At 48.0% G+C, this 26566-nt stretch overlaps 2 protein-coding genes and 1 non-coding gene across 23 annotated transcripts in view; 2 read left to right on the top strand and 1 right to left on the bottom strand.

Annotated features, from left to right (window-relative positions):
- UBAP2 (ubiquitin associated protein 2) overlaps nt 1–19726 on the top strand; it is a 121126-nt gene extending 101400 nt beyond the window's left edge. For 10 of the 20 annotated variants that reach the window (XM_033857957.2, XM_033857958.2, XM_073805648.1 and 7 more), the window contains 14 exons: nt 1854–1893; nt 4000–4183; nt 5088–5157; nt 6912–7037; nt 9349–9544; nt 10324–10415; nt 10580–10627; nt 13010–13088; nt 13312–13517; nt 13788–13887; nt 13972–14079; nt 14224–14291; nt 14371–14550; nt 14635–19726. In XM_033857957.2, coding sequence (XP_033713848.1) covers nt 1854–1893; nt 4000–4183; nt 5088–5157; nt 6912–7037; nt 9349–9544; nt 10324–10415; nt 10580–10627; nt 13010–13088; nt 13312–13517; nt 13788–13887; nt 13972–14079; nt 14224–14291; nt 14371–14550; nt 14635–14730 — 1593 coding nt within the window. In that variant the 3' untranslated portion in view covers nt 14731–19726. The remainder of the gene's footprint in view (nt 1–1853; nt 1894–3999; nt 4184–5087; nt 5158–6911; nt 7038–9348; nt 9545–10323; nt 10416–10579; nt 10628–13009; nt 13089–13311; nt 13518–13787; nt 13888–13971; nt 14080–14223; nt 14292–14370; nt 14551–14634) is intronic. The other 10 variants (XM_033857965.2, XM_033857971.2, XM_033857968.2 and 7 more) reach the window with 6 other exon arrangements.
- Nucleotides 3271–3352, top strand: LOC117312857 (small nucleolar RNA SNORD121A). The gene has a single exon (XR_004527262.1). It is a non-coding gene; the product is annotated as a small nucleolar RNA SNORD121A (small nucleolar RNA).
- The window catches only part of UBE2R2 (ubiquitin conjugating enzyme E2 R2), a 93849-nt gene continuing 84194 nt past the window's right edge, over nt 16912–26566 (bottom strand). For both annotated transcript variants that reach the window (XM_073805657.1, XM_033857975.2), the window contains 2 exons: nt 23410–23544; nt 16912–20190 (listed from right to left, as the gene is read on the bottom strand). In XM_073805657.1, coding sequence (XP_073661758.1) covers nt 19971–20190; nt 23410–23544 — 355 coding nt within the window. In that variant the 3' untranslated portion in view covers nt 16912–19970. The remainder of the gene's footprint in view (nt 20191–23409; nt 23545–26566) is intronic.

The raw sequence follows: 26566 nt of genomic DNA on the forward strand, positions 1-26566 counted from the left end.
TTCCCACCATGCTTCTGCCTAGAATTTCCCCCATCCCAAATAATATGGCTCCTTTGTTGTGTCAATTTGTCCATTGTTTGTGGAGTGTTTTGGTTTTGTTTATAATATTTTTTAATAGAAGTATAGTTAATTTACAATGTTGTGTTAGTTTCAGGTATACAGCAAAGTGATTCAGTTATACACATATATTCTTTTTTAGATTCTTTTCCATTATAGATTATTACAAGATATTAAATATAGTTCCTTGTGCTATACAGTAGGACCTTGTTGTTTCGTTGTTTGTATTTAAAAATGATTTTCTAGGGACTTCCCTGGTGATCCAGTGGCTAAGACTCCACGATGCCAATGTAGGGGCTCCGGGTTCAATCCCTGGTCAGGGAACAGGCACAGCCAAATAAATTAAAAAAATGATTTTCTAGGTGGGATGAAGTGTTCCTAAGTTATGATGGCAGCTGTTTCGTTCCCCTTTTCTATTTTTTTTTGTCTGGTGTAGTTTTTTTGGTTTGTTTTTTGTTTGTTTGTTTTTGCAGTATGTGGGCCTCTCACTGTTGTGGCCTCTCCCGTTGCGGAGCACAGGCTCCGGACGCGCAGGCTCAGCGGCCATGGCTCACGGGCCCAGCCGCTCCACGGCATGTGGGATCTTCCCGGACCGGGGCACGAACCCGTGTCCCCTGCATCGGCAGGCGGACTCTCAACCACTGCGCCACCAGGGAAGCCCTCTGGTGTAGTTTTGAGAAGACTTTGTATGTCAGGGTTTGTGCTGTCTTGGCTGCACATGCTTGATGTCATGTGTATGTATTTACTGAATAGTGAACCCCTGTTGAGAGGGAGGCAAAAGAGTAGAACTTTGATTGCTCTCCACCTGTCTTTGTATATTGGTGTTTCCCTTTCTCTGACTTCAGTCTTTTAACTCGTTTTGTTTTTTCCTAGCAGTTCTGTTTTATTGTCTACATTTCTTGTAAATAATCTCATTGTTTTAAGACTAAAATGTGTTGTAAATTAAGATTTTATGAGCAGAAACTGTACTGGATTTTGGTTAAGGCAGAGTCAAAAGCTATAAGGTTTGTCTTTTTTTTTTAAGTAGTTTTGACATTTGTGAGAAGGTTATTTCCTCAGCTTCCTTCTTCCATCCAGGACCAGTGTCTGAGCCCAATAGGTTCCAGTGTCAATCATTCTTTGCCGGGTCTCCCCACCCAGTCTGTGGAAGTAAAGTTTTCCTTGTGAGGATGCCTCCTTCTGTGAGAAGGTTCCAGTGAAGTGCTTTATGGTTAACTCAAACCAGTTGTTTTCAGATTCTGTTCTTTTTGGGACTGACTACCAAACAGTCCTAACTCACTCTTTCCCCACCCAGTTCAGAAAAAAACATGTTTCAAAGTAACGTCTTTCTCTGAGAACCATTTTGTTAATAATATAAAATATGATAATTCCTTGTATGAAAGTTATCTTTGTTATAATTTGGAAACATTTTCTTTCTTGTATGGGGGGTACTCAGGAGACAGAATGTGCTTGAGACAGGAAGGCTTGTGGAGATTTCAAGATAATGAGAATTCCTAAGTCCTTCCTATGGCTTAATAATTTTTAGGACTGTTTCATTGCTTCCTGTGCTTTTGGTCTTATGTTTTATCCTTGTTACTTCCTTAAATACCCAGTTTGTTTTAAAAAAAATGTCAGCTTGTTGAGATTTATTAAGAATTTATTGTATTGCCTCTCCTTTTATTAAGAAACAAAACAAAATAGGCCATAGTTCTTTGCTTAATTCATAATGCTTCATATGTTTGTGGCTAAATCCCGTAGAAAGTCATCTAGGTTGTCATTTGATTCTGCAGGTTTACTTTCTTTTCTCTTTCTTACAGAATGGACATGGTGGTAGTCGAAGTCAGCAGACAGTAGACAGTAAGTATGTGAGCTAACTATTCTTGTCGTGGCTGGTGGAAACCACAGACAGAAAAAGAGCGTAGCTAATGCGATGGGAAAACAATTGGCCAATGGCTAATTCTGCAAAAATAGTCCTTCTACATTTTTTCTGAGAGCTGTGTCTGATCCATCGTTGGCATCATTTCTTTGCGTTTAGAGTTTAGATAGAGATTCCCCGTGACCAGGTTGGAGCTGATGGTATTATTAGAAATGTTATATCCACAGCAAGAAGGAGGTATTGTATTATTCTGCCCTTGTCAGACTGCACCCCCAAGTGTAGAGTGTAGGCTGGATTTAAAAGATGCTTGGCTCAGAGGCCCAGGTTCCAGGATGCTCGGAGGGCTCTCACTTCAATAATGTGAAAGACATTTCAAGCAGAAATTGGCATGCATGTTCAGGAAAGACATTGTGAGGAAGAGAGATAAAATGTTGCTCACTATAAACACTTGGGAGAAAAGGAGGGGGCCCTCCACATCCAGCACAGCTCAGTGATCACTGGAGATAGTGTAGGTGAATCCCCGTTAGTTGTTTCCTTTGTTCTTAGCTAATTTATCTATGGTTATGATCATAGTCTAAAATGAAACTGATTTTCATTCATCATTCAGTAAAGCAAATGGGTATCCACTATCGGTATGGAAGTCAAAAAGACCCTCTTTATTTAGGAATTTTTGGAGAGTGGCCATGGGATTTTGCCAGACCAGGAGTGGGCCTCAGTTGGAATTGAAATGACACATGTGATAACGTGGGTAGCTCTGAGAACACTGGTGTCACAGGAAGTATGAATTCCACAAGCCGTAGTGGGAAGTTTCTTTTGTCCAGGCATGGGGTCGAGAGCACATAGAGGTGTTCTGGAGATTTTAAGTGAGATAATGAGATGTGAAATGTCCGTAAAACATAGTGCACGTTTTAGATAGGTTTTTATGTCCTGTGCTCTCTTCTCCAACCGTCTCTCTCTCTCTCTCTCTCTCTCTCTCTCTCTCTCTCTCTGTCTCTCTCTGTCTCACACACACACACACACACACACACACACACACACTCAAATTCATACAAACACACGTTCTTTGAGAGGCTTTCTGTGAACCTGTCATTAACGTGATCCGACACTCAGGGAGGTGAGTTTGGGGCCAGGGACATCTATGGTGTGTTTATCTAGTTTCTGTAAGAACAGGTGTCATTTGGGAAGGACTGTGAGTAAAAAACAAGCCTCAGGGTTGTGAAGACCACTCTTAAGAACTGACTGTGCTGTGTTGCCCTGTTGCTGTCTGTTCTGGTTTTCGAGCTATCCTCCATTTAGAGACTAGTGTGTGTCCCCTGGACTCCCAGGGCCTCCCAAGGAAAGGTGCTGCCACCTCCTAACTGGAAAAGACAATGATGCTTTATTCCCAAGCACATATCTGAGTTGTATGTGTGGATGGCACTAAAACTGAGTCTTTTCTGCAGCTAGGATTGATCGCATTCATGCTCTTCTGAAAGCCTAACGCGTGCGTTTGTGTGCTCTGAGGTCTGTTCTGTTCAAGCACATGCGAAGGAAGTGCTCACTGCGCTTTTGAAAGTAGGTGTGGACAGCAGGGGTGTCTTCTGCAGATTTTAGGCCTGTGTAGCTCTCCACAGTATATGTACCCTGGGCTATCAATCCCTTCCTGCCCTAAACTGTCTGTGACCTTTCACAAAGTCAGCCTGATTTGATAGAAGCAGACCTAACCCCTGGGTGGTTCGCCTACCAGATTTTCACTGTCCCTTGCTGTGCTCATGTTGTAACTGTATTTGTCAAACTTAGAGCCTCTTTCCCTTTCTGGGTGTGGCTCAGGGTCGGGTTCCTTTAGTTGGGAGGAGTATGTTCACCCCAGAGGGGCTGTGTATGCTGGTAAAGATGTCATTTCTCTCCTTGCCTGGGACCTGTGTTCTGACAGTCCTCTCCATAGTCGCAGCAGACAGAGAAGGGCCTACCTGTGGCATGCTTGTGCATTTTCCCCAGGGGTGTAACTTTGTATATGTCTCAGCTGAGCCTGACGTGTCACAAAACATTGAGCATATTTCTGACACTTAACGGTTGGTTCTGGCGCTAAACAGATCTGTTTCTTACAGCTCCTTCATCTGTTCCAGCTCCAAAGACAACAGACCCTCCCTCCGCCCTCCCATCCGTGGGCTCCCTGCCCAGCACCACCTCCTGCACTCCACTTCTGCCCTCTGTACCCCAGCACACTGCCGCTCTGCCCTCCTTGTCCCAGCCTGGTGACCTGTCCAGCAGCCCCCTCTCTCAGCTTAGCAGGTATGTGGAAAATACGGGCCCAGAGTCCGAGGCACACGGGGGCGAAGTCCTGGAGCCCTTCTACATGGCTGTTCCCATGAGCAGAACCCACTGTTGCTCCCTGCATGACGTCCTGGCCTTTTGCAGTAGGGCCGCAGCGTAGGTGGCTGGGTAGGGTCTCACAGGCACCGAGTGTGAAAGCCTTGCTGTCCTGTAATGCCCCTGCTGTCACAGAGCCCTGGGTCCCCTGGGAATCAGGTGGGTCCAAGGGGTCACTGCTACTCTTCTTCAGCCCTCAGGAGGGTGCCCCGAACCTTGTCTCTCCTCCGCATTCTGGGCCGCGTTGCTGTGATGTGGGGTGAGAGTGCTGGGGGTTTTCTGAGCAGGTCACTGCCTCGCACTTGTCGTGGTGTCAGAGATCAAGTTATCAGAACAGGGTGCAGGAGAATGGGATTTGTCTGGTCCTTACCCTGTCTTCTGAGTAGACTTCTCCTCTTTCCTCCTGTAGCCAGGAACAAAAGCGTTTGGTTTGAGTTCTGCATTTGATGGGAATTCAAGCTCTGTCTCTGGCATGTGGGGTTGAACATAGGAACTTTCTTCCCTCACACACAAATATAATGGGGTCTCTGGGGCTGGCTGTGTTCTTAGTGCAATCCTGTTCTTAGCATTTACAGTCTGCAGAGCAAATGGTTAGAGTTGTCTGAGCTGGCTCTGTAGCTTTCCTAGGGCAGGATGTCCCAGATCCTCATGGTGAGTGACCCTTTAGATCATTTCTGACCACAGAGCACCTGGACTGGGTTCCAAGGCCACATGGAAGGAAGGATGTGAAGGGATGGGCAAGCTCATGTGCAGCCCTCCTAGACGCGTGGGTCCCTCGAGTGGAGCGCCGGGGGGTGCACACGCGGGGCTCTGCCTTGTCTTCCAGCTCTCTCTCCGGCCACCAGAGCAGCCTCTCCTCTGCGCACACGGTGCTCTCCACCAGCACGTCACACACGGTAAGTGTTTTCCTTGCTCCCTCGCCCAGCACCCTGCTTAGCCAGCTTGGAGCTTAGTCATGTGCAGGTGGGGCTTTAGTTTGTGGATTTTAAATATCTGAAATACTCTAATAGCTTGGCTGTAATGTCTCCATCTAGGTACATGGTTTGAACAGATGATTTCCTAGGCAACATGGAGGACATCTTGCTTCCTAAGTCCATGTCTCTGTGGAAGAATTGGTTCTCCATACCTGATAGATGATTGGCAGGGCTGTCAGGTGGTGAATTTGTTCCCAAGAACTCACTGAGCTCCCTGTTCATGATAGGAGACCTTTCTACCTGGCAGGGTTGGTTTTATTTGCTGGGGCTTCTTATGTTGAGGTCTTTGCAAGTTTTGTAGAGGAAAGTAGACTCGTTGCTAACTTCCGCATGGCCTCTACTAAAAGTCAAGTTTAATCAAGAGCAGTGTTCCTGGGGAATGCTCTGTTACTTTGTGAAGCCCACTGTAGGGAGAGTGCTTGAAAGGAAAGGGAGAGCTCGCGTGTCTCTGAGACTGACAGCCCAGTCAGTGTAACTGCATTCCAGGTTGCTGGTGGTCGTGGAGACTTCACTCTTGCCGTCTCAGGCCATCTTCCCCAGCTCAGAGGCAGAGGCTTTGGGAAGGTTGCTGTTGAAGAAGGAAGTGTGGGTATGGAGAGGCAAGAGTGGAAGCACAAGCGGGCGAGTGTCCTGGTGCGCTGAAGAGTGACCTAGATGGTGGTTGCTGAGGTGCGGCTTCTGAGCTGTGGAGCTGGGAGCGTGGTCTTGGGTAGGACTCGGTCTAGACCGAGCGGGCTGAGGGCTGGCAGCCGGGCCATGCAAGGAGGCAGGGCAGCAGGCGGGTGTTGTGCTAGCAGCCGGGGAGGCTGGAACGTGGAAGGAAAGGTGCCTGGAGAGAGCACAGTGTCCCTCTGCTGGGAGACAGCAGGCTTCCACAAGGTGGAAGTAGATGGTTCCTCAAGTAGGGAAGGAAGTTTTGGGTGCAGATGAACGGGAGAGTCGGGAAACGGGGGGAAATTGGTTTCCTCTGAAGAAGAAGTCGAATCTTTCGCTGTAGAATGAAGCAATGGAAGATTCAGGTCCTATCCTTTATCAGGACCTGGCTAACATCGTGGCTTTCATACTCTAGCTTTCCAAGTGAAATCAGTTTACACATAATTCTTTGTCTTAAAACACATAGATCACTGTCTTCATAGCAGAGATTGGTGTGAATATCTCTGCCCTTGGAGTAAGTTGCCCACCAGCCAGTGCCTCCTGTTTGGCCAGTGGGGGCCCTGAGATGTCCCCTTTGTGAGCCCTGCAGAGCTGGCCTCCTGTTCCGGGCACTGTGTGTTGGAGCCCAGAGCTCTTGCTCTCATGGATTAGCTGCACTCTGTGTCTTAGCAGGAAACCCCAAATCTTACAGTCCCAATGGCCACAGCCAGAATCACCTAGTACAATTGCTAACATCGTCACAGATTCAATAACGAAAGACATAAAAAGATATATACTGAAAAGTTTTTGTCTCTTTTCTACTTGGTTGTACCCCTTTTCCTACTATTTTCTTGATCCTCTAGTTTGTAGTTTATAAACCCATAAAATGCATACATAGCAGTTTTCCTTCTGCCCTTTTTCTTTTCCTGTAATATAAATGGGAGTATTCTCTACATAGTGTCCTTTATCTTTTTCCCTCACTTAACAGTGTATCTTCAGGAGGTTTCTGTGTTGAATCAGAGTTCTTTGTTCTTTTTTCACAGCCCTGCTGCATTACATTATTTAATCAGGCCTCCTCTGATGGAACTTTAGGGCCATTTTCAGTCTTGATACCTTGGAAATACTGTGGGTTCAGTTATAGACCACCACCGTGGGAATATTGTGGGAAAGTGAGTCATATATCTTTTGATTTCTTAGTGCATATAAGTTTTGTTTACACTATACTGTAGTCTGTTAAGGTGTGCAATAACATGTCTACAAAAACAACATATCTTAATTTAAAAATACATTATTAGCTAAAAATGCTAGCCATCACTTGAGCCTTGAGCAAGTTGTAATTTTTTTGCATTTGTAACATCAGAGGTCACTGATCATTATAGCAAATATAATAATGAAAAGACTTGAAATATTGTGAGAATTAACAAAATGTGACGCAGAGAGAGGAAGTGAGCCAATGCTGTTGGAAAAATGGTGCTGATAGACTTTCTTGACCCAGGGTTGCCTCAGACCCTCACTTTGTAAGAAACGCAGTATCTGAGAAGCACAAGAACATGAGATGTGCCTGTACAAACAATGGTGGATAACCTTCTGCACATGTTTCACGTGTGCAGCTGTGTCTAGAGTGTAAACCCTGGAGGTGGAATTGCTAGGCATTTGTCATTTTATACAAATTGCTCTGCATAGTGATTTTAACCCACTTAGATCTCACTGGCAAAGAATGAAATGTCCTCTTTCCCCATGTCCTCCTGAAATGATGTTACCAAATATTTGTATTTTTCCAATGTGTTAATAGAAAAATGACCTGTCAGTATAGTGTTTAATCGAAAGAGCTTGAACATCTATTTTATATATTCGAAAGCCATTAATTTCTTTTTGGGTGAGCTGTTTACATTTTTCATTTTCCTGTCAGGTCTGTGGTCTTTATTTCTGTAGTTGGGAGACTTAGTAGGTAGCCCTTTGTGATGGGAAGTGCAAATATTTTTCCTAGGTTTGTCATTTTATGAATTGATTTTTGAATAGTCGGATATATCATAGTCTGTCACAGCCAGGTCTTTCCTACCTTGTCTGTAAAGGAAATCTAGTGTATTCTCCTGCCCTTCGTGTTCTGTGGAAGGTTTGGTGCAGCTGTGCTTTTCTGGGCCCATCTGAGGGGCTGAGTGGCAGCCCCGTCGGATGGTCCGAGCGAGCCAGCAGCTTGTCTCCCTCACAGGTTTGAGAGGTGAGGGGGCAGATACGGGAACGCCGCCAGGGTCCACTGAAGTAGGAGACGCTTGCTGGATGACTCTGGAGTTCCCGTGGATTCCTCATACTCCCCAGTCTGGGAATGTTCTTTTTTTTTTTTTTTTTTTCTTTTTTTAATCCTGTGGTTGAAAGGTTGTGTGGCCAGTGCCACCATCACAGTGCGGTGGTCAGAGCCATTCCTGATCCTGTGGCGGGTGCCCTTGGCTCCACGCAGGGGGCCGTGGAATGGGTGCTGGGCAGCCCTGGCCCTACCCTGGGCTCTCGTCTTCCTGGTTCTGTCTGTCCATCTAGGCGGAAGGGGCAGGAGTCCCGAGGAGCCCCAGAAGACCATAATTTCAGCGGTCTTCACTTGCTGAGCCAATTCTGGATACTAGTGTTCGGGTGGGCAGGGCGGCCCGCGGGGCTGGGACCCGCACGGCGCCGTCTGTGCCGTGGAAAGCAGAGCACACGGGGGCCCCCTTTCTCCTGGTCCTTCGCTTCTTCAGCTTCCCCTCCAGGAGTTTCCCGGCTTCTTTGTTGTGCACAAGTTCTGATTTGGAGGCTGGTCTCAGTCTTACAGAGCCTTTTCCTCCCTCTTTGACCCTTGCTTTGCCCAGCCAGGTGTATCTCTTCCACCCACCCCTCAGGCCCTGAAGCCCTTCCTGATGCCTCGTTTACTAGCAGCTGGGCAGGACCCTTGGCACTCAGGCTCTTCACAGCTTTCTGCTAGGCTTTGCCCTTCTTTCCTCGGTGGCTCTTGTCGGGCAGGCCTAGGGCCGGGCTGGGCCCTGCTTGGTAGTCCCTGGTGACCCACAAAGTGTCACCAGATCCTGGAGCAAAGGCCTCTCTTGGCCACCTGTGACTTCAGGTCAGAGGAGCCAGGAAGGCTCTGACTTGGGTTGGGCTGCTTGTGGCCGCAGGCTCGACTCTCCTGAGGCTCCTTGCTTTTCTGTGAGGTGGCTTTTCACCTCATATTGAGATGCTCTGTGCTCATCTGTGTCTGTGCTTTGTTTCACTTACCAAAGCCTGAGCAACTTTAATGATTTTTTAGGAGGGTTTTTTGGTCGTAAATCTCCATTTTAATGGTCTTGAAAGCTCAGCTGATGAGTTGTGTCCCAATGGCCTACTGTGGCTGCAGTGTGAGAGGCCACGGTGAGCACACTGGTCCATCTGAGACTGCGGGCACACAGGCCAGGCCGGTTCTTGTGCACTCTTGTGCTTTGCCCCCAGATCCATGTGTCCTGGCTTTTGTCTTGCCAGCATGCCGGCGTGGAGAGCGCCCCTTCCCTCCAGTCCTCAGCCACCTTCTCAACGGCAGCAACCTGTGCCTCGAGTGCCGCGTCCTCAGGGCTCAGCCTGCCAAGCAGCATGAACACGGTCAACAGCCTCTGCCTGGGCGGTACCGCTGTGAGTGCCCCCAGCAGCAGTGCCAGGGCCACGCCCTTGGTGACCTCAGGTGTGTGCCCCCCGGGGCCTTTCCAGCTCCCCCGCCCCTCGAAGGTGCTGTTCTGCTTCCCGGGAGGAGGCCGAGGCGGGCAGGCCTGGGGGGGTCCACGAGCGTCGGAAGCTCACAGTCTCCCTCCGGCTGTGCCGCCACTTGCTTGTCTTCTTTGTTCCACTCACCTCTTGAGGCCGGATCTTCCAGAGCTAATGTGGGGGCCAGGTTCTGGGTGATTCTGAAATCAGTGTCTGGGGGCACGCTCCCCTGGGCAGATCCCTGGCAGCCTTTGTGCTCGTAGCTCCCCATTCTTTTCTGTCCTCGCTCATCCCTGGAGCTGAGATGATGGAGCAGCTCTCGTGGGCTCTTCTGCTCTTGCTGTGACTGCCTGGCAGCCAGACCCGGGCAGACTGTGGTTTGGTAGCGACTGCTCGCCCGCCTTTGGCCCAGCTGTGCCTCTCCTGGCGCTGCCCGGCCTGCTTTGTTCTGAGGGGCAGGCGGTTCCTGCTGCTCAGGCCCTCTCGGCGCAGTGCGGCCTTCAGGAGAGGGTGGCGGTGTTTTGTGCCACAGGGCGCGGACCCCTCTGGTAACACAGCCTGGATGTGGTGGCACGTGCTCTGTCTCCCCCGCCCCCTAGCATGGCTTCCGTTTCTCTCGGCTGCTGCCCTCCCCTCTTGCCCGTGGCCTCGTCTGGGACGGCACCGTGACAGTGGGCTCAACACCCGCCGTGCCCACAGTACGTGAGGAATCTCGCCCTTGTGGTGGCCCCTTCACTCCATTTGAGTTTGCCTTCACAGGCAAAGCGCCCCCCAGCCTGCCCCAGGGGGCGCCTCCCCTGCTGCACAGCCAGTACCTCGTGGGCCCCGGAGGACTGCTTCCTGCCTACCCGGTGAGCGCACGTGGGGCTCTGGGCCGGCCCCCGGCAGGACCTGGGGGCCTTGGGTTGCTGCTGCTCCTTCCCTGAGCCCACCTCTGCCGCTCGGATCCCGGGCGTTTCTCCAGCTAGACTCCGTCAAGGCAGGGCATCTAACAGCCTTGTTGGTCCTCACACAGGTTTATGGCTATGACGAGCTCCAGATGCTGCAGTCACGGCTGCCGATGGTGAGTGGGATTTGGGCTGGTGGCCGGGGGGATTCAGACTCTTGAGTCTCGCGCATCTCACCCGCGCGGCCGTGACTGCTACCCTCTCTGGCCTTCAGGACACTCGGCCTGAGGACTTCCCTCAGCACCACAGCTGAGAAAGCTGCTTCCATCTGGTGGTTGTGCCTGCTGCACCTACAGCCTGGGCACTCGAGCGTCCTGCGCTCGTGCCTGGGGATCTTGAAGATCGTTGGGACCTGGGGCCCCAGTAGGCAGTGTCCCTACCAAACGTGGGTCCTTCTCTTCCCTCAAGTTCCACCCCTCCCCCCACCAAAACAAACAAACAAACAGGACGTGGCGCTGCTTACGTGCCCCTAGACTTTTTATTAAAAAAGTGCTCTCCGAAGTACCATCTAGTGTTTTTGGCTTCTGAAGTGGCCATTGGTGATGCTCGTGATGGCAGCTTTGTTATTCTGAGTGAGTGGCTGGAGCCAGCAGTCTTCAAGGGCCCTTCTGGGTTTAGCCTGCCATCTCGTGTATAAGAACGCTGGCCCCAGGATCTCTCTGGTTGCTGCAGTCTCACTCTGAGGGCAGCATTGCCTCTTTATTCTGGCCCTTGCTACCAGGATGAAGCACTGGGCCTTCTCTGGGATGGCCACGTGAGCAGGACTGCAGTGCAGAAGAGGTACAGGACGAGGCACGCTCCCTGCCTGGACAGCCTGCAGGCTCCTGTACCCCCTTCTTGGTCTGGCGTTCCCCAGACTCCTGATCATTTGCAGCAGACCAGGGCATCTGTCACATTGTCTGGGAGTAAATAGCTATTTGGACCCCGATGTCAACTCTCCTGGGTATGGTCTTTCCTTTTCCCCAAGTGAAGGTGAGGTGTCCTTCCTCAGACTCCTCTCCACTGGTGTTAGCCCCTCTTGGGCTGGCCACAGAGAGCTCAGGGAGCTGCAGGCACCACCTCTACCTCCCAGGCCCCAGTGGCTGATGCTCATGTCTCTCAGAAGACCCTTTCATCTGCTTGGAATGTTTCCATAGGTTGGTAGCTGGGCAGCTCTTCCCCAGTGTGCAAACCAGCAGCCAATCACACTACTGCTCAAGGGGCCTGTGGGGCTTTCCAGCTGCTGCCCATGTCCCTGGAGGGCCCAGAAAGGATATTGAGGACATGATGACAGATTTCTAGAGTGGAAAACAGAACTTAGGGTTTCTGGGGATGCCTTAAGCCCTAGGGCTTTGCAGGGAAACCAGAAGCGGCCCTAGTCCCCCTGACACTCAGGAAACCTTGCAGCCAGGAGCCCCAGGGCATCAGAGATGGAATGCAGGAGGTGGTCCTGAATGAGTCTGAAGGTGGTGCCTGGTTGGGCCCCTAGGAATGACTCAGTGGGATTCTAGCCCTGGGAATCATCCTGGGCTGCTGCATATTGCTTCAATCTTTTTGTGCCTTAGAAGCAATCACCTCTGAGCCTGCCTTTTGAGATGCATTTCTTTCATTTTCCCCTTTGGTTATTTCTTAGATTCTGATACTTTTGTGCCTCATTTCCACCTTTGGATTTTCTTGTGTCAAAGAGCTCCCCCTCCTGGGCTTCCTCCAGGCCTGTCCCCGCTTGTGTTCTACTAACTGTGCTTTTCTAGCCCTGCCTTCTGTTGTGGTTCTGGTCTGAGGGTGCCGTGGGTTTCCTGGAGGTGTCTGGGAGATGGGGCCAAAGGAGGCTGTAGGTGCCTTTCCTAGACACTGCTGCCCACGAGGAAGGCAGGAGGGCTTTTCCTCGGCTCAGAGGACCGGGGTGTAGTATGTCCAGGGCTGGCAGAGCCCTGGGCGGTGGGTGAGGGTCAGGGCAGGCCTCCCCTTCTTCATAGAGCTCCACTGTGTTTTGCCTCAGCATCCACGCTTGTCCTGACTCCTGTGCAATGTCAGCGTTGCCAGGGCAGAGTGGGCGGTCTCTCCTAGCTCAGGACCTGACCCCTGTTAAACCCTTTTGGCCCCTCCTCCTCCTCAGGTTTCTCCTTGTCCTGTTAACTTTCCTAGCTGCCCTTCAGAATCCCTCTCACTGGAGAAGCCAGGAGAGTTGGTTTGGCCCATGACATTCACCAGCATCCATCTGTGATGTAGAATGGATGTGTGTGACTGGGCCTCCGCTGGCTGTGCCCGGGGAAGGCTGAGGGATCGGTCAGTGCGTCTACATGCTGTGTGCCTGCCACACTGCACAGCTCTGACCGGCACCATTTGTTTTGAATTCTCTGTGAGTGCTGCCCTCTGGTGGTGTGCCTGTGACGTCCCTGCGGTCTGGTCGGCCTGGGGAATGTGGCATTGCCTGGAGCATCCGTACTGCCTGCAGGTTCTGCTGTCTTGGGAGTGGGGTGAGGCTCTTGTGCTGACTGAACCTCTCTGGTCTCTCCTAGGATTACTATGGGATTCCTTTCGCTACACCCGCAGCCCTCGCCAGTCGAGATGGGAGCCTTGCTAATAATCCCTATTCAGGTTAGTCTTGTTCAGGGGGTTAGGCATGGGGGCGGAGTGCTCATCGGACTGGCCTGGGGCTCATCCCGGGAGTCTGGAAACAGACGCAGAAGGGCTGCAGAGACCTACCGGCTTCCTGTTGTTGTGCTGGCAGCCAGGCCTGTTCCTGTTCACGGGGACCAGTCTGGCTTTTTCCTGGCTGGATAGGGGGCAGTGACTGGATTCAGTGCCCCGTTTCTCCCAGGTGATGTCACAAAGTTTGGCCGAGGAGACTCTGCGTCCCCTGCACCTGCCACCACCCTGGCTCAGCCCCAGCAGAGCCAGTCCCAGGCCCACCACACAGCCCAGCAGCCCTTTCTGAACCCTGCCCTGCCACCTGGCTACAGCTACACTGGCCTCCCCTACTATACAGGCGTACCCAGTGCCTTCCAGTATGGGCCCACCGTGTTTGTGAGTATTCAGGGGGGTGTTACTCCAGCTCCAGGGAACGGAAGCAGGGAGGGAGGGACAGGTCCCCACTCAGAGTGTCACCTGGCCTTGAGGAATGAGTCCGGCTTGGGGGCGAGGTTCCTTTCCCATCTGTTTTGAGATCTAGCGTGTTGCGCTACTGAAGACACCTCCCTAGTGGTTGTGCCACGAACTGCCTGAGGCTAAGCCGGGGTGACCTGCTCCCCCAGCTCTGTCCCCCTACTAATGCCTCTCCTGCTTGCCTGCCACCAGGTCCCCCCGGCCTCAGCCAAGCAGCACGGTGTGAGCCTCAGCAGCCCCACCACCCCTTTCCAGCAGGCCAGTGGCTATGGCCAGCACAGCTACAGCGCAGGTGAGGGGTGCTTCCGCCACGGAGAGGCACGGGAAGGACAGGCTCACCTAGCTCACACGTGCCTCTTGTCCCCTGCCGTGCTAGGTTACGATGACGTGAGCCAGGGGGCGGCGGCGGGAGACTACACCAAGGGTGGCTATGGTGGATCATCGCAGGCACAGAGCAAGTCTGCAGGTTCTGGGCCTGGCAAAGGTAGGCCTTTCCAGGATTGCGGCCCAGAGCAGTCGTCTCCTCCCCTGACTCCTTCTCAGGCGAGGCTGCCCCAGAGGGCCCCTGGAGCGGGGGGAGGCTGGCGCTGGGGCCAGCTGATGTGGGAACAGCCGCTTTTCCTTCTAGGAGTGTCGGCGTCTTCGAGCGGCCCCGGCCTCCCTGACGTGACTGGGTCCGTCTACAGCAAGACTCAGGTGAGGGAGGGCCGGCACTGGCGGGAGGGCTGGCAGAGTGCTGCCAAGCGAGCCTCACTGTCGTCTCTCTGCCCTGCAGACTTTCGACAGGCAGGGATTTCACGCAGGGACCCCACCACCGTTCAGCCTGCCCTCGGCCTTGGGCTCCCCTGGGCCCCTGGGCCCCGGTTACGCGCCCTCACCGCTCGTGCACGTCCTGCCCGCCCACCAGCAGCCTCACTCACAGCTGCTGCACCACCACCTCCCACAGGACGCTCAGGTGAGCCCGGTGGAGTAGGCGGCCATCCTGCCCTGGGCTGGGGGCTCCGCTGCAGCCTTGACAGCCTTCTCTCCTCCTCCTCAGAGCGGCGCGGGTCAGCGCAGCCAGCCCAGCTCCCTGCAGCCCAAGTCACAAGCCTCCAAACCTGCCTACGGCACCTCTCCATACTGGACAAACTGAACCCTGAAGAGCTGGGGGGCCAGGGCGGGGCCTGGCCAGGGCGGGGCCTACCCCGGGCAGGAGAGCGCACAGAGCCCGGCACCCTCCCCAGAGTTTCTGAGACGTGTCAGCCGAGCCTCTGTGGGGAGCCTGCCTCCCAGACTCCCTGTTGTATGTAATGTATTTATGTATGTATTTGTAAATGTGGTAGAAGGCTTGGGGGAGGGGGGAGCAGCTGCTCCTCTCCCCACTCAAGCCCCTTCCTGCTGTAGCAGCAGCAGCCCCCTTCCCCCCTTCTGCCTTCAGGCCTTCTACAAAGCCCCCCCGGTGGGCAGCATCTGGAAGGGCTGGCTGGAGGCAGTTTGGGGACTGGGGTCAGGTACCAATGAAGAATCACGGCTCATCTCCCTCCCTGCTCCCTCCCTTGTAAACCATTCTTTGAGTTTTCGTCCCTGTGTAATTACTTTATCCCTTGCTTTTTGAGAAACTGGTCCTTTTGTCATCTGTCATGTTCCCCTCCCTCCAAACCTTGATCTGGGAATGGCAGAGAGATAGCCCTGCCCCGCCCCCCCCCCCCCCCCCCCTTAGAGGTGGCACCTGTTTGTCTCCACAGAGAGCTGGGGCTTCGGCTTCTGATCTGGTCTTGTCCCCAGAGACTTGCCTTCCTCTGGCTGACCATTTTTAAAATAATCTGAATTTGCGCTCAGAGATACTCAGCCAGTCAGCTCCCCTTTAAAAAAAAAAAAATCAAAGATATGCCTTCATCTCAGAGACAACATGTCTCCAAGCAAAGGCTCCTCTATTCCAGTCGTCCTGAACCAGGTGGGCGACTGTTTCAGAGGTTTTCTCTTTTGCCCAAACTCCACCTAATAAAGTTCTGAGAGCATACTTTCTCTGTGTGGTGTGACTCAGGGAGAGCTCAGGGCAGAGACCATCTTCATTATGGTTCCAGGGACCCTGGACTTCACAGGGCTGAAGTAGAGCTCCCATGGTCACAGGCTTCTGATAACAGGGTGTTAGGGCTTCAGTGGGTATTCCTTGCTTTGCTGGGCCCTTCTCTTGTCCCAAAACAATCAGCATTCAGGGAGGGAAAAGGTAAAGGACGCAGCTGACAAGGTAGCTAACCCTCCTGACAGGCAGTGCTTATCAACGGTTACCTTTGTTTTTCTTGCAACTCTGTAACAGACTTAGGGGACAAGGCGGTCTCTAAAAGGGTCTTGTCAACAGGATATTACGGTAGGGTAATTTCTTTTCCAAAGGAACAAAGGTAAGAACTCTGAGAATACAGTTCCAGGCCTAAGTTTGCACAGCTAAACCTCTCTGCCCTTTGCTCTTCATCAACCAAATGCAATCTTGATTGACCGTCGAGGACTGTGGCGGGACAGAAGACTAGTGAGCCAGGGTGGTGTGAAGTAGGTAAGTGGGTCCTGGGCTAAATATCTGCTCCAGAAAGTCCCAAGGAACCATTCACCTGGGGCCAGGATTCTGACTTCTCTTAAGCTCCTCCCTCCTGATTCCAGGCCACCAGTCCAGAAGGAACTGGGGCCGTAAAACTATACATGTCTCCGCCAGGAGGCAGATCTCCATGCTTGTCTGAGGCGCAGCTGTATTCCAGCCTGGCAGCTGGCTCAAGGCCTTGAGGTGTTGCCCGAGGCATTATAGCATCCCGTTTCAAGTCAGCGTGCCAGAACCAGCCCAGGGGGTACAGTCTTTACCTTGTCTGTTTTTGACCTCCAAAATCAATGGTCATTCATCAGATAGGTCAAGCACTGCTGGCTTAAAAAAAAAGTGTCCACAACTGAAACTTACTAAATTATGTGATCTATTGCTTTCTGATCCCTTCTTTTAGCAGCGGGAAGTTGACAAGTGACAATGAAAACAAAAAACTTGCGTAAGGAGGGCAGTGGAGCACTCCTCCATCACTTCACCGACCTACTTATACTGGCAGCTTGCGCCCTATTTCAGAATTAAGGTTAACAAATGGCTTTGTCTTTAATAACCTTTCTTAAAAGCTGGTAAGGATTTGGGGATATTTATTCTGCAAGGGGGTGAGTTGAGCAGACTGTCAAAAGGCAGGTGAGCAAGATTTGGTTTTTGTTTTAGTTTTTCAGCTGACTCCTGTGCATAATCTGCAAGGGAACAGAGCAAGTATTAAGACCACCTTTTAATTTTAATACACAAAAAAAGAAGAGGGTCATCCCATGGGGAAGTAGCAATACAGGTATATTTTATTTCACATTTTATTAGTAGACAGATGGGCAGAAAAAGACAAAAAATAAACCACTAAAGGGGAAATTGAACACAAAATGCATCAGATAATCTTTTCTCATAAGTTAAACTAAAGAAAAACATCTACAATTTCAGCTAAGAAAACTATTAAAGTCAGGTGTGTCCTGCTGGTTTCAGAATAGTTGAAAATTGCATCTGAATCTTTGTAAATGTAAACCTTTTTAAAAATCAGGGTGGGAGGGTAGAGAGTTAATTTTCAGTGGAGAACTACACATTTTCCCCTTCAATCGCTTACTATGTATTTTCCAAACATAAGGAAACCAGCAAATAAAGAAGCAAATAATTACCAGGGAAGAGGAAAGAAGGGACTACAAAAAAGCTTGGCTAATAGAAAAAAGAACTCTGGAATGATGTGAAATGAAAGGGGAAGACTGCGAGAAGCAACAACAGAATCATAATGTACGTTCTCCACCCAGCCTCAAAATACACAGACCTGAAGAGCGTCCAGAGGCCTCCACTAGAATCGAAAGGAACCTAAAAATGCAGGATGGATCCTGAATTCATGTTACACCAAATAATCAGCACAACTGTACTCACAAGGTTGTGGCCTAAGCCTGAGATCTCCACTCCCGAAAGAAGTTACGTGCCTCAGTTTTCTTTTGCCATAGTATGTGTTCGCAGGACAGAGCTCTGGAACCAGCACCTGGGTTTTACAAGTCAGTCTGAGCTATCAGAATGTCCCACCTCCTAGCAAATCAGCATACCCCAGTCTTTTCTGGAACTGACGACTACTCTCATCAGAGGCAAACCCAGCTCTGAAGAGTAACACCCCAAAGGCTGAGAGGTACAACCTCCACCTGGCTCTCTGAGTCAACGTAAAACAGAGGCCAGCAGGGCCTGTGCGACAGGGCTGAGCAGCACAGCACCTCCCACAGTGCCAAGGAGTCTGGCCTGCCCTGGGGGAGAGACGCTTTGGCAGGAAGAGAAAAGGCTTAGTTTTAGGGCTCCGAGAGAGCGTAAGACCAAGCACGCGGCGCACGCGTGTGTGTTTTGGGAGTGTGGAGTGATTGATAGGGGGTGATCAGAGCATTATGAGTATGTGTGGGGCAAAAAACTAGTTTCAACGTCCTTCTATGAGAGTTTGCACTCGGTGTTTTGTCACAGGAGAGCTGCTCTGTTCTCTGAATCTGACTGGAGTCGCTTGACTCAGGGGTGCAAGTAGGCCATGGAGTTTGGACAGATTCTGGGACCAGGCTCAACAGTGTCCCCTGTGAACCTTAGCACGTTCAACATTCCCACTTTTTTAAGACTAGATTCCAGAGAAGGCTGCTGGGAATTAGTTGGCAAATGTTTGGAGAGTTTGAAGAGCGAATGAAAACCCTGAGATCAGAAAGGAAGGAGGAACTAAGGACCTAAGTATCACAGACTGTGTCCTAGGGTCCATCCTACCTCTGTCCCTCATCAACCCTTTCGTTCTTTCTGAGCTATACGATCTGAAGAAAAGGAGTTGAACGCTAGCACGCAGGGATCTGAAGTAGGTTCATAGCGGTATTTTCCCCACTGAAAGAACACTGCCCTCCTGTGAACTGACCCGCCCCCATAAGAAACAAAAATCATCGCCAAGTACTGAAGAAGTCCCTGGTTGGTGAAGGCTGATGGAACTCGGTATTGATTGAAGTAACACACGATCGACACCGGGGAAATCAAGGCTGCAGCAATTGCGTGGCAGGAAGATCTAGCGTTGCCCAGACACTGCTTGCAGCCAACTCCCTTGGCTCTGCCAGAAGAGTCAAAGAAGCTCAGGGGAAAGCTCCATGCACAACTTCCGCTTGCACTCCATAGCCCGAGCACATTGAAAGGAGAGAAAAGTCCAGGTCACATCCAGTGAGAAAAGCGGGAACCGGTCACGCATGTCTCACATATATCCACAGTTACCACTATCAGTATAAGCAGCTCAATGAAAACCAAAATCTTAACACATGCACCTAGTATTAATACTAAGTAATTAAAACTCGCTACTTAAAAAAAATCCTCATGGTGAGAGTGTATCTTTCAGGGAAAGGCCATGTTAAATATATAAAACAGATGTTTTCTCTCCCAACAGTGGTCCCCAGTAGTTTGACTTTTTCCCCCAGCAGCATCAACCAAAACCAGCATAGTGATTTTAACTCTTCGTTCCCGTCACTAAGACTCCACACACACACACACACACACACACACACACTAATCCCCACTCTCTCCCCACTCCCTGGGGGAAAAAAATAACTCTGCCTTCAAAATAAATAGCAATCAGTTCTATGTAAAGTATGAATATTTATTTCAGGCTTTAGATCCCAATCGATTTCGAAAAACAAAATCTGATCTCTCAGAGTAGCTGAGGCCTCTGTGTTAGGCTGAAGGGCCCTGTGCCCTTAGGAACACGTTTCAACAGGTTCAGAACAAAGTCCCTGACGCCTGCTGTACCCCAGCCTTAAGAAGGGAAAGAAAATTCACCACCACGGGGCTGAACGAATGCACACACACTAAGGTAAATGAGCAGCTAAAACTTGGCAAATTTGCTTTGTTAAGAAATGTTTTGTGGGGCTTTTATGGTTTTTTTTTCTTTTGCTACCCAGCATATGCAGCACTTGTGAACTCCCGATGGGTTCCCAGCTTTAAACACATTAAACGTCTTGATGAAAGACTAATTCTTCAAGAATCTAAAAACAGACCAAACGTGTTTTGCTGTGAACACTTTGCAGAGACGAAGTGAGGTGGGAGTTTGAGTTTAAAGAAAAAAAAAAAAGAATCAATACAGTGATGGAAGGGTAAAGAATGCAAGAATTCAGACATTCTGTGGAGGATTAGTTTCTCTCCGTTAAGAGGTCCATAAAAAGGAGCAAACTGAGATCCATAAGGGGAGTCACCAGGAGCCGTTTGTTTTCCCCACCCCCATGATAGGTTTTTGCTGAGGGGCCACTGCTAGGTCCCCACTTGCTCCCCTCCCTTTGGCCTGAGACGGCAGGGCAGTACAGGGGCCTCGAAGGAGCACGTCACGACTCCTCATTCCCAGAATCATCATCGTCATAACAGTCGGCATCTTCCTCCTCCTCATCTTCATCATCAATGTCGTCGTCGTACAAGTCGTCATAAAGCAAATCTGAGCTGTTGTCATTGGAAGGCACTTTAGTTTTGATGCAGTATTCCGCCAGGGTCGTGGGGACCTTCACTCCATCCTTTTCTGCTTCGGCTTTAGTGGCTGACACCTGTTTCCTGAAGGGAGGATAGTTTATGTAAGTCTCTGGAAGATGGATTTATAATTGGCCTAAACAATCCAAAATTCCTTACTGGTTTCTGAACTTTAGTATCTACCTACCTGAAAGCATCTTTGATAAGATACCCTCTACTACACCAAAGGTTCTAGCCCATCAGGTACCATTCTGAAGGACACTTAAAAATGACCCTTCTGAGGGCTTCCCTGGTGGCGCAGTGGTTGAGAGTCCGCCTGCCGATGCAGGGGACGCGGGTTCGTGCCCCGGTCCGGGAAGATCCCACATGCCGCGGAGCGGCTGGGCCCGCGAGCCATGGCCGCTGGGCCTGCGCGTCCGGAGCCTGTGCTCCGCAACGGGAGAGGCCACAACAGTGAGAGGCCCGCGTACCGCAAAAAAAAAAAAAAAAAAAAAAAGACCCTTCTGAAGGGCATTTAAAGCCATGCACCTCACATGCTGGTTGGCCAGAAATCACCTCAGGTTTTCCGCCTTGTCTTCCCGCACTAAACTCGGAATGCAGTCCCATCAACTCAATAGTCCTCCTACTTAGAGAAAAATCCAAATATCTTATGTTGGATTCCAAAGTCTTGCACGATCCACCTGCCTATCGCTTCATTCTCGCCACCCATTACTTTCTCCAATTCCAAAACATTCAGGCCACTCGGGGGGTTTTTTAGTACCTGCAAACATACCTAGTTGATTTTTCTGTGAGGACCAGTTGCTCTTCTGCCCTACATATGGTTGACTGCTTCTTGTCACTCAGATATGAACTTATATGTCACCTTAGAGGAGGCCTATTCGGACAATCCAACTTAAAGCAGCCATCTTGTAATTCCTTCATCTTATCCTACTCATCTTCCTCATTTGTTCATTTTTCCGTTGTTCTCCTTGCGCCCCTGAATGTGAGCAGAGACCTTGTCTATCTTAGTTAATTCTATTTCCCCAGTGCTTAGAACACCGCCTGGGCACATACAGCTGTGCAACAAATACTGACTGTATGAACGCATGAAGGTTAATGTTTCCTTCAACAAGTATGAAAATTCGACCCCTCAAGGGACTAGAAAAACTGAACTTAAAAACATCAAACCACTATTCTCAGGACTTCCCTGGTGGTCCAGTGGCTAAGACTCTGTGCTCCCAATGCAGGGGGGGCCCGGGTTCGATCCCTGGTCAGGGAACTAGATCCCGCATGCCACAACTAAGAGTTCACATGCCGCAACTAAAGATCCCGCATGCCGCAGCTTAAAAAAATTTTTTAAAAAAACCCCACATGCCGCAACTAAGACCCGGCGCAGCCAAATAAATAAAGTACTTTAAAAAGCCCCACAAAAACACAACCACTATTCTCCCTTTTAATTAGACCTCTCTTGGTGGATCCTGTTGCCTTACATCCTGATGCTGCTGAGGCTTTCAGGCTTGAATCTCTCTTCTCACAGCTTTCTCCTTGAACCATCTTGTCCATTCCCATGGTTCTAACCCTTCATGCTGACAGCTCTCAAATCATCAGGGTCCAGCCTAAACTTTTCTTCTGAGCTCTATACCCTTATATGAGCAACTGGATGTCTCCGTCCTGACGTTCCATAGGAATCCTAACTCCGGAAGTCTGCATTTGTCATTGTCCACCTCCATGGAGTATTCAGTTCCTAAAATTATAACTCTTACTACTCCAAAGTCTTAAATGTTTTCAAATCTGTTTTCTCATTCTTGATTGTTACTACGTCAGTTTAGTCTTCATCTCAGCCTCCTCAAACCTCAGCCGGTATCCTGGTCAGTTGTGTTCTTTTGGAACTCAAATAGGATTATCCTTTCACACAAAATCTTTAAGTGACACTCCAACACCTCTAAGATTAAGGACCAAACCCACCCTATGACTTCAGTGTCTTTTAAGACCTGATGCATTTCTTAATTTCCCATTACTTCTCAAATCAGAATTTATAATTCTCTTGATGTGTCATGCTGTTATTATACACCCGTGTTTTAGCAAGCATGTTTCTCTCTCCCTGAAAAATTCTTGGTTATGAAGCATTATCTCTCCTAGGAACCATATTATATGTTCCTTCCACTGTATTTTGTTTATGCTTCTACAGTTGCACTTATCATATTACATGTTCATTTGTTTACAAACAAAAGTATGAGCTCTCTAAGGAGAAAGACTACGCCTTACACCCTCCCTTTCCTTGAACATCAGGCTCCAGTCCTGACTATTTTATGAAGCATTCCCATTTTCCAATCCTCAGTCCACTCTCACTCTAAACTTCTACAGGTCTTTACTATTTACACTAGTTATCTTCAATCTTTGGTATATACCAGTCACCTAAGTGGCTTGGTAAAAACAAAATACAGATGCCCAGATTCTATCCTTGTAATTTCATTAAATGACTCTGGATTAGGGAGAGGGTCTAAGAAGCTGATTACGGTGGGCAGAAAACTTATTCAGCTGTCAGATGACATGCATTTTTTTTTCATATCACATGGTATAATGCCAACTAGATTTATAGAGAGGGACTTTGAAAAGTCACAGAATGTGCTGCAATTGTCCTTGGGGCTCTACCAATCACTAAGTACTGTTAGGAAAATCTTATATCCTATGTAGGATATAATTTGAGAGATGAATGGTTGAGCCTAATACCTTTTTTTTTTTTTACAGATGGAAATATTAAAAACCCCCAAAACTTAACTGATAAAAGGTCACATGACAGTGGCAGAGCTACTCTGTTAGAAGTAGAATAAGAATCTACTCCTTATTCTTATTCAGTCTCCTGATTCTTATTCTAGGGCTCTGTTAGACCATATACTAGAGTTGCTGATAATGGGGATTCCTAGAAGATACTTGCTGCTATGGTCAGAAAGGCCATATAAGGTTTCATTAATAAAAAATTTGAAAACAGAAATACCTGGAATGTCTGGAATACACTGGGTGTTTTGATACATTTAAAGGACATGTTCAAAACCCAGAACAGTGTCCCTAAAATGATCAGGAGGAAGAGTTTGCAAACGTGACTAGTTTAGAACCTGGAAGTTCTGTGTCCTGGGAAATCAGATCTGCTGTCTCAAAAGCCAAACTCATTAGGCTCAGGCAGAAACCTCTTCCCAAACAATAAATCTAACTGACAGAAGTGGAGTGGATATTTAAGTTCAATTTAAACCCTTGGTTCTAGGATATACTTTGGTTCTGTATGAAGACTTGAAGTAATCAAACAGAAGACAAAACAAAACACCTTACCTAATGATTTCAGCATATTCTTTGTCTTTTCCTTTACTGTCCCTCCATTTCCTGAACATAACCGAGGCATCCACATTGGCTGGGGAGAAGGTGTTGGGCTCATTAAGCAATGAGATTACACTTAACAGGATAGTCCTAGAAAGAGGAAAAAAGGGTCAGCTATGAATATTCATATTCACAGTATTCAATAGTATTTTGTTTTAAATTTAAGACTATAGGGAAATGGAAATAGAGTATCAAAATTTTGTTTTCAGTACTCATCTGGCTAGGCTAGGAACAAGCTGCTACCTGGGAGACAAAGCAGGGAATCTGAGTTTAGCATAAAAGTTAGGTTGCAGGGCAAAATATGAACTCTGTAGAAGGCACTGTCTTAACTGGCAACATGTTCCAATCTACAAAAATTGGAGGTCTGGAAGCTTTTCAAATAACATTTAAAAAATTAACAAGTTAAGTGCAATAGGAAAAAGCAGGAGCAAAAAACATTTAGCTTGAAGGCAATCTTTTTGTGGAAAAGGGTAAAAATGATGCTACTCCATATATCTAATTCATACCATGGCTGCTTAGAAGATCTGAAAACCAATATCACATACAAATGTATTTCTTTTCCATACTTCTAAGGGAAGCAAGATAAGAGTTAAGCAGGTGAATGGAGAAAAAGCAATAGCCTTGACATGGAAGAACTAGTCTCTGAATAACAGAAATCTTGATTCAAAAAATATTTACTAAACCCTTACTATTGTGCCAGAGGCATCTAGTGAGATGTTGGATGTACAATAGTGAGAGAGTTAGTTGCCATCCCTGATCTCGCAGGGCTCAGAAATCTTGTGGGAAATTTTCATCCACAGATAAAAACTAGACACCTTAATCACAGGGAATAAAGTTTCTGTGAAATAAAATAAGCTCAATAAGCTCCAAAAATGTTTGAAATAGTTCCCAGGCTTTTTTCTCCCCTAAAAGCTATGTGCATGTAGGTAAGGAGAAACATGGGAGGAAAAATTAAATTTCTCTACCTTTTCTCATTGGTGCGAGGTTATAGATTTTGTTGTTGCAAAATAGCCTTTTGCTCCTGGCCCCAAGCAAAAAATAAAGGGAGGGAACCAGGCAATTAGATGTTTGATTTGATGAAACCTTTTCCTAAAAAGGGTAGAGAGTTTCTGTTATGTGATTATACAAGATTACGACAAAGGCACTTTCAAAGAAAACTTTCCCATCTAGTTCAAATTCATTTACCACATATACACTTCCCACCTTTCTATTAGGGTAAGAATAACTCCCTGTACCCCCACTTCCATCCTTCTGGACTTCTTCAGTAATTACACTAAGAAAATTTAAAGAAACTCATCATTGCCAAAAATGCAAAATGGACTGACAATATCCTAGAAGCGAAAGAAAAATTCCGTAAGGATTGCTTCAGAAGAAAACATATACAAAACCTGATAGAAAGATAAGCAGGATAAGGACAAACTGTGGTACAGTTTAATGGTCCAGATCAGCATTTCTTTACAACTTTCTGTGATGATGGAAATGTATAATCTGTGTGTTATCCAATATGGTAACCACTAGCCACATGTGGCCACTGAGCACTTTGAAAAGTAGATTATGCAACTGAAGAAATGAGGTTTTTAGTACTAATTTTAATTAAGTTTAAATAGCCACATGTAGTCAGTGGCTATCATACTGGACAACACAGGTCTAGATGAATTATATTAACTGAATTAGGAAATTTTTCCCAGGAGTGGTTTCACCAGGTTGATTTTCTTATATCTTGTGTTTATTATTAAAATGCCATATTGGGAAGTACAATTTTTTAAAATGGTGAATCATCTAGTTCTATCATAAGAAACTCACTTCTAATACCATGTACTCACTCCCTAAACTGAAATACATGATGCTTTCAGAAGCCTCAGGCACTAACTGTAGTTGACTGTGATAATAGTTATTAACCCAGCACGTTTTCACTTCCTCCCTTTGTCTGGAGAGTAGAGCCATTTTTTGTACAGGGAATCCATTCCACTGATTCAGATGGGGTTAATCTCCTTCCTCTAGTACACCTTCAAACAACAACCATGCCACACCTTCATAAAAACCTACCTACCCACAGCAGTAGACATACCACCAAGTGCTGGCAAAGGACTCCAACACTAATGAAGATTCCTGATGCAATTCATATGCAATATACTATTCAAAATTTCCCAACCAGTATGTTGTGAGTGGGTTACAGGTAAACTGTATGTGATTCCCTCAGGCAGATTGGTAGGTAGGACCTGGGACAACTTGAGCCTCTGGAACAATAACTTCTGGCCAAAGGAGCATCTTCAGCTTACTACATTGTGATCTACGAATACTATCATTTCATATTTTCTATGTAACGTGACTGGAAAAGGATGGGAAGCAATATCATACATAGTTTAAACTGTCTGGCACTTGTACCAAAATAATTTAACACAGGTGTTACATCTGTAGCATGGTAAACAACTCTGCAAGGTAGTATTATTAATCCTATTTTTATAGAGTGGAAAAATGAAATGTATGTAGAACATACAAAACACAATTGAATCCTGAAGCTATTCCAACAATTACCTTTTTTTGTTGTTGTTGCTATTATTTGGTTAGTTTCAGTTGTTAGTTTCAGTTGTTAGTTTCAGTATTTTAAAATCCTTTCTCATTTATTGTATTTTTTTCACAAGAAAAAAGAAGTATTTAAGGGAGATAAGAGATCATAATTAAACATCTATGACCCAATGGGTAATACTGTATTTGTCCCTTTTCAACATACAGACAGTAATCAGTGAGATGGGTCTGCCCTTTCTCTGTTAGCTACTATGTCACCGCAAGTACAATTTTAGCAGGGAGGGCAGAAACTGGCCTTAGCTCAACAAAGAAGACATGGCTTATGGGTCTCCCCAGAAGCCAAGCAGCGAAAGTTTGGAATTCTGTAGGATTAAAGATGGGCATTTTTCGTCCAGTGCATACACAGACCCTCCCAGGCAACGTGTGAGGTTGAAAGGGTTCATTCTTTAAAACTTCAACTTACTTGACTCTTAAAACATACATAGAAATACTGAAAGAGAGTTTGAATGATTGAGATTCTTAGATTTTACAGGCCTTAATTTGTTAAAAAGTGACGTACAGAGAAGCAAAGCTCACTGCCTGACCC

Source organism: Tursiops truncatus, chromosome 6 (genome assembly GCF_011762595.2).
Source record: "Tursiops truncatus isolate mTurTru1 chromosome 6, mTurTru1.mat.Y, whole genome shotgun sequence".
NCBI lineage: Eukaryota > Metazoa > Chordata > Mammalia > Artiodactyla > Delphinidae > Tursiops > Tursiops truncatus.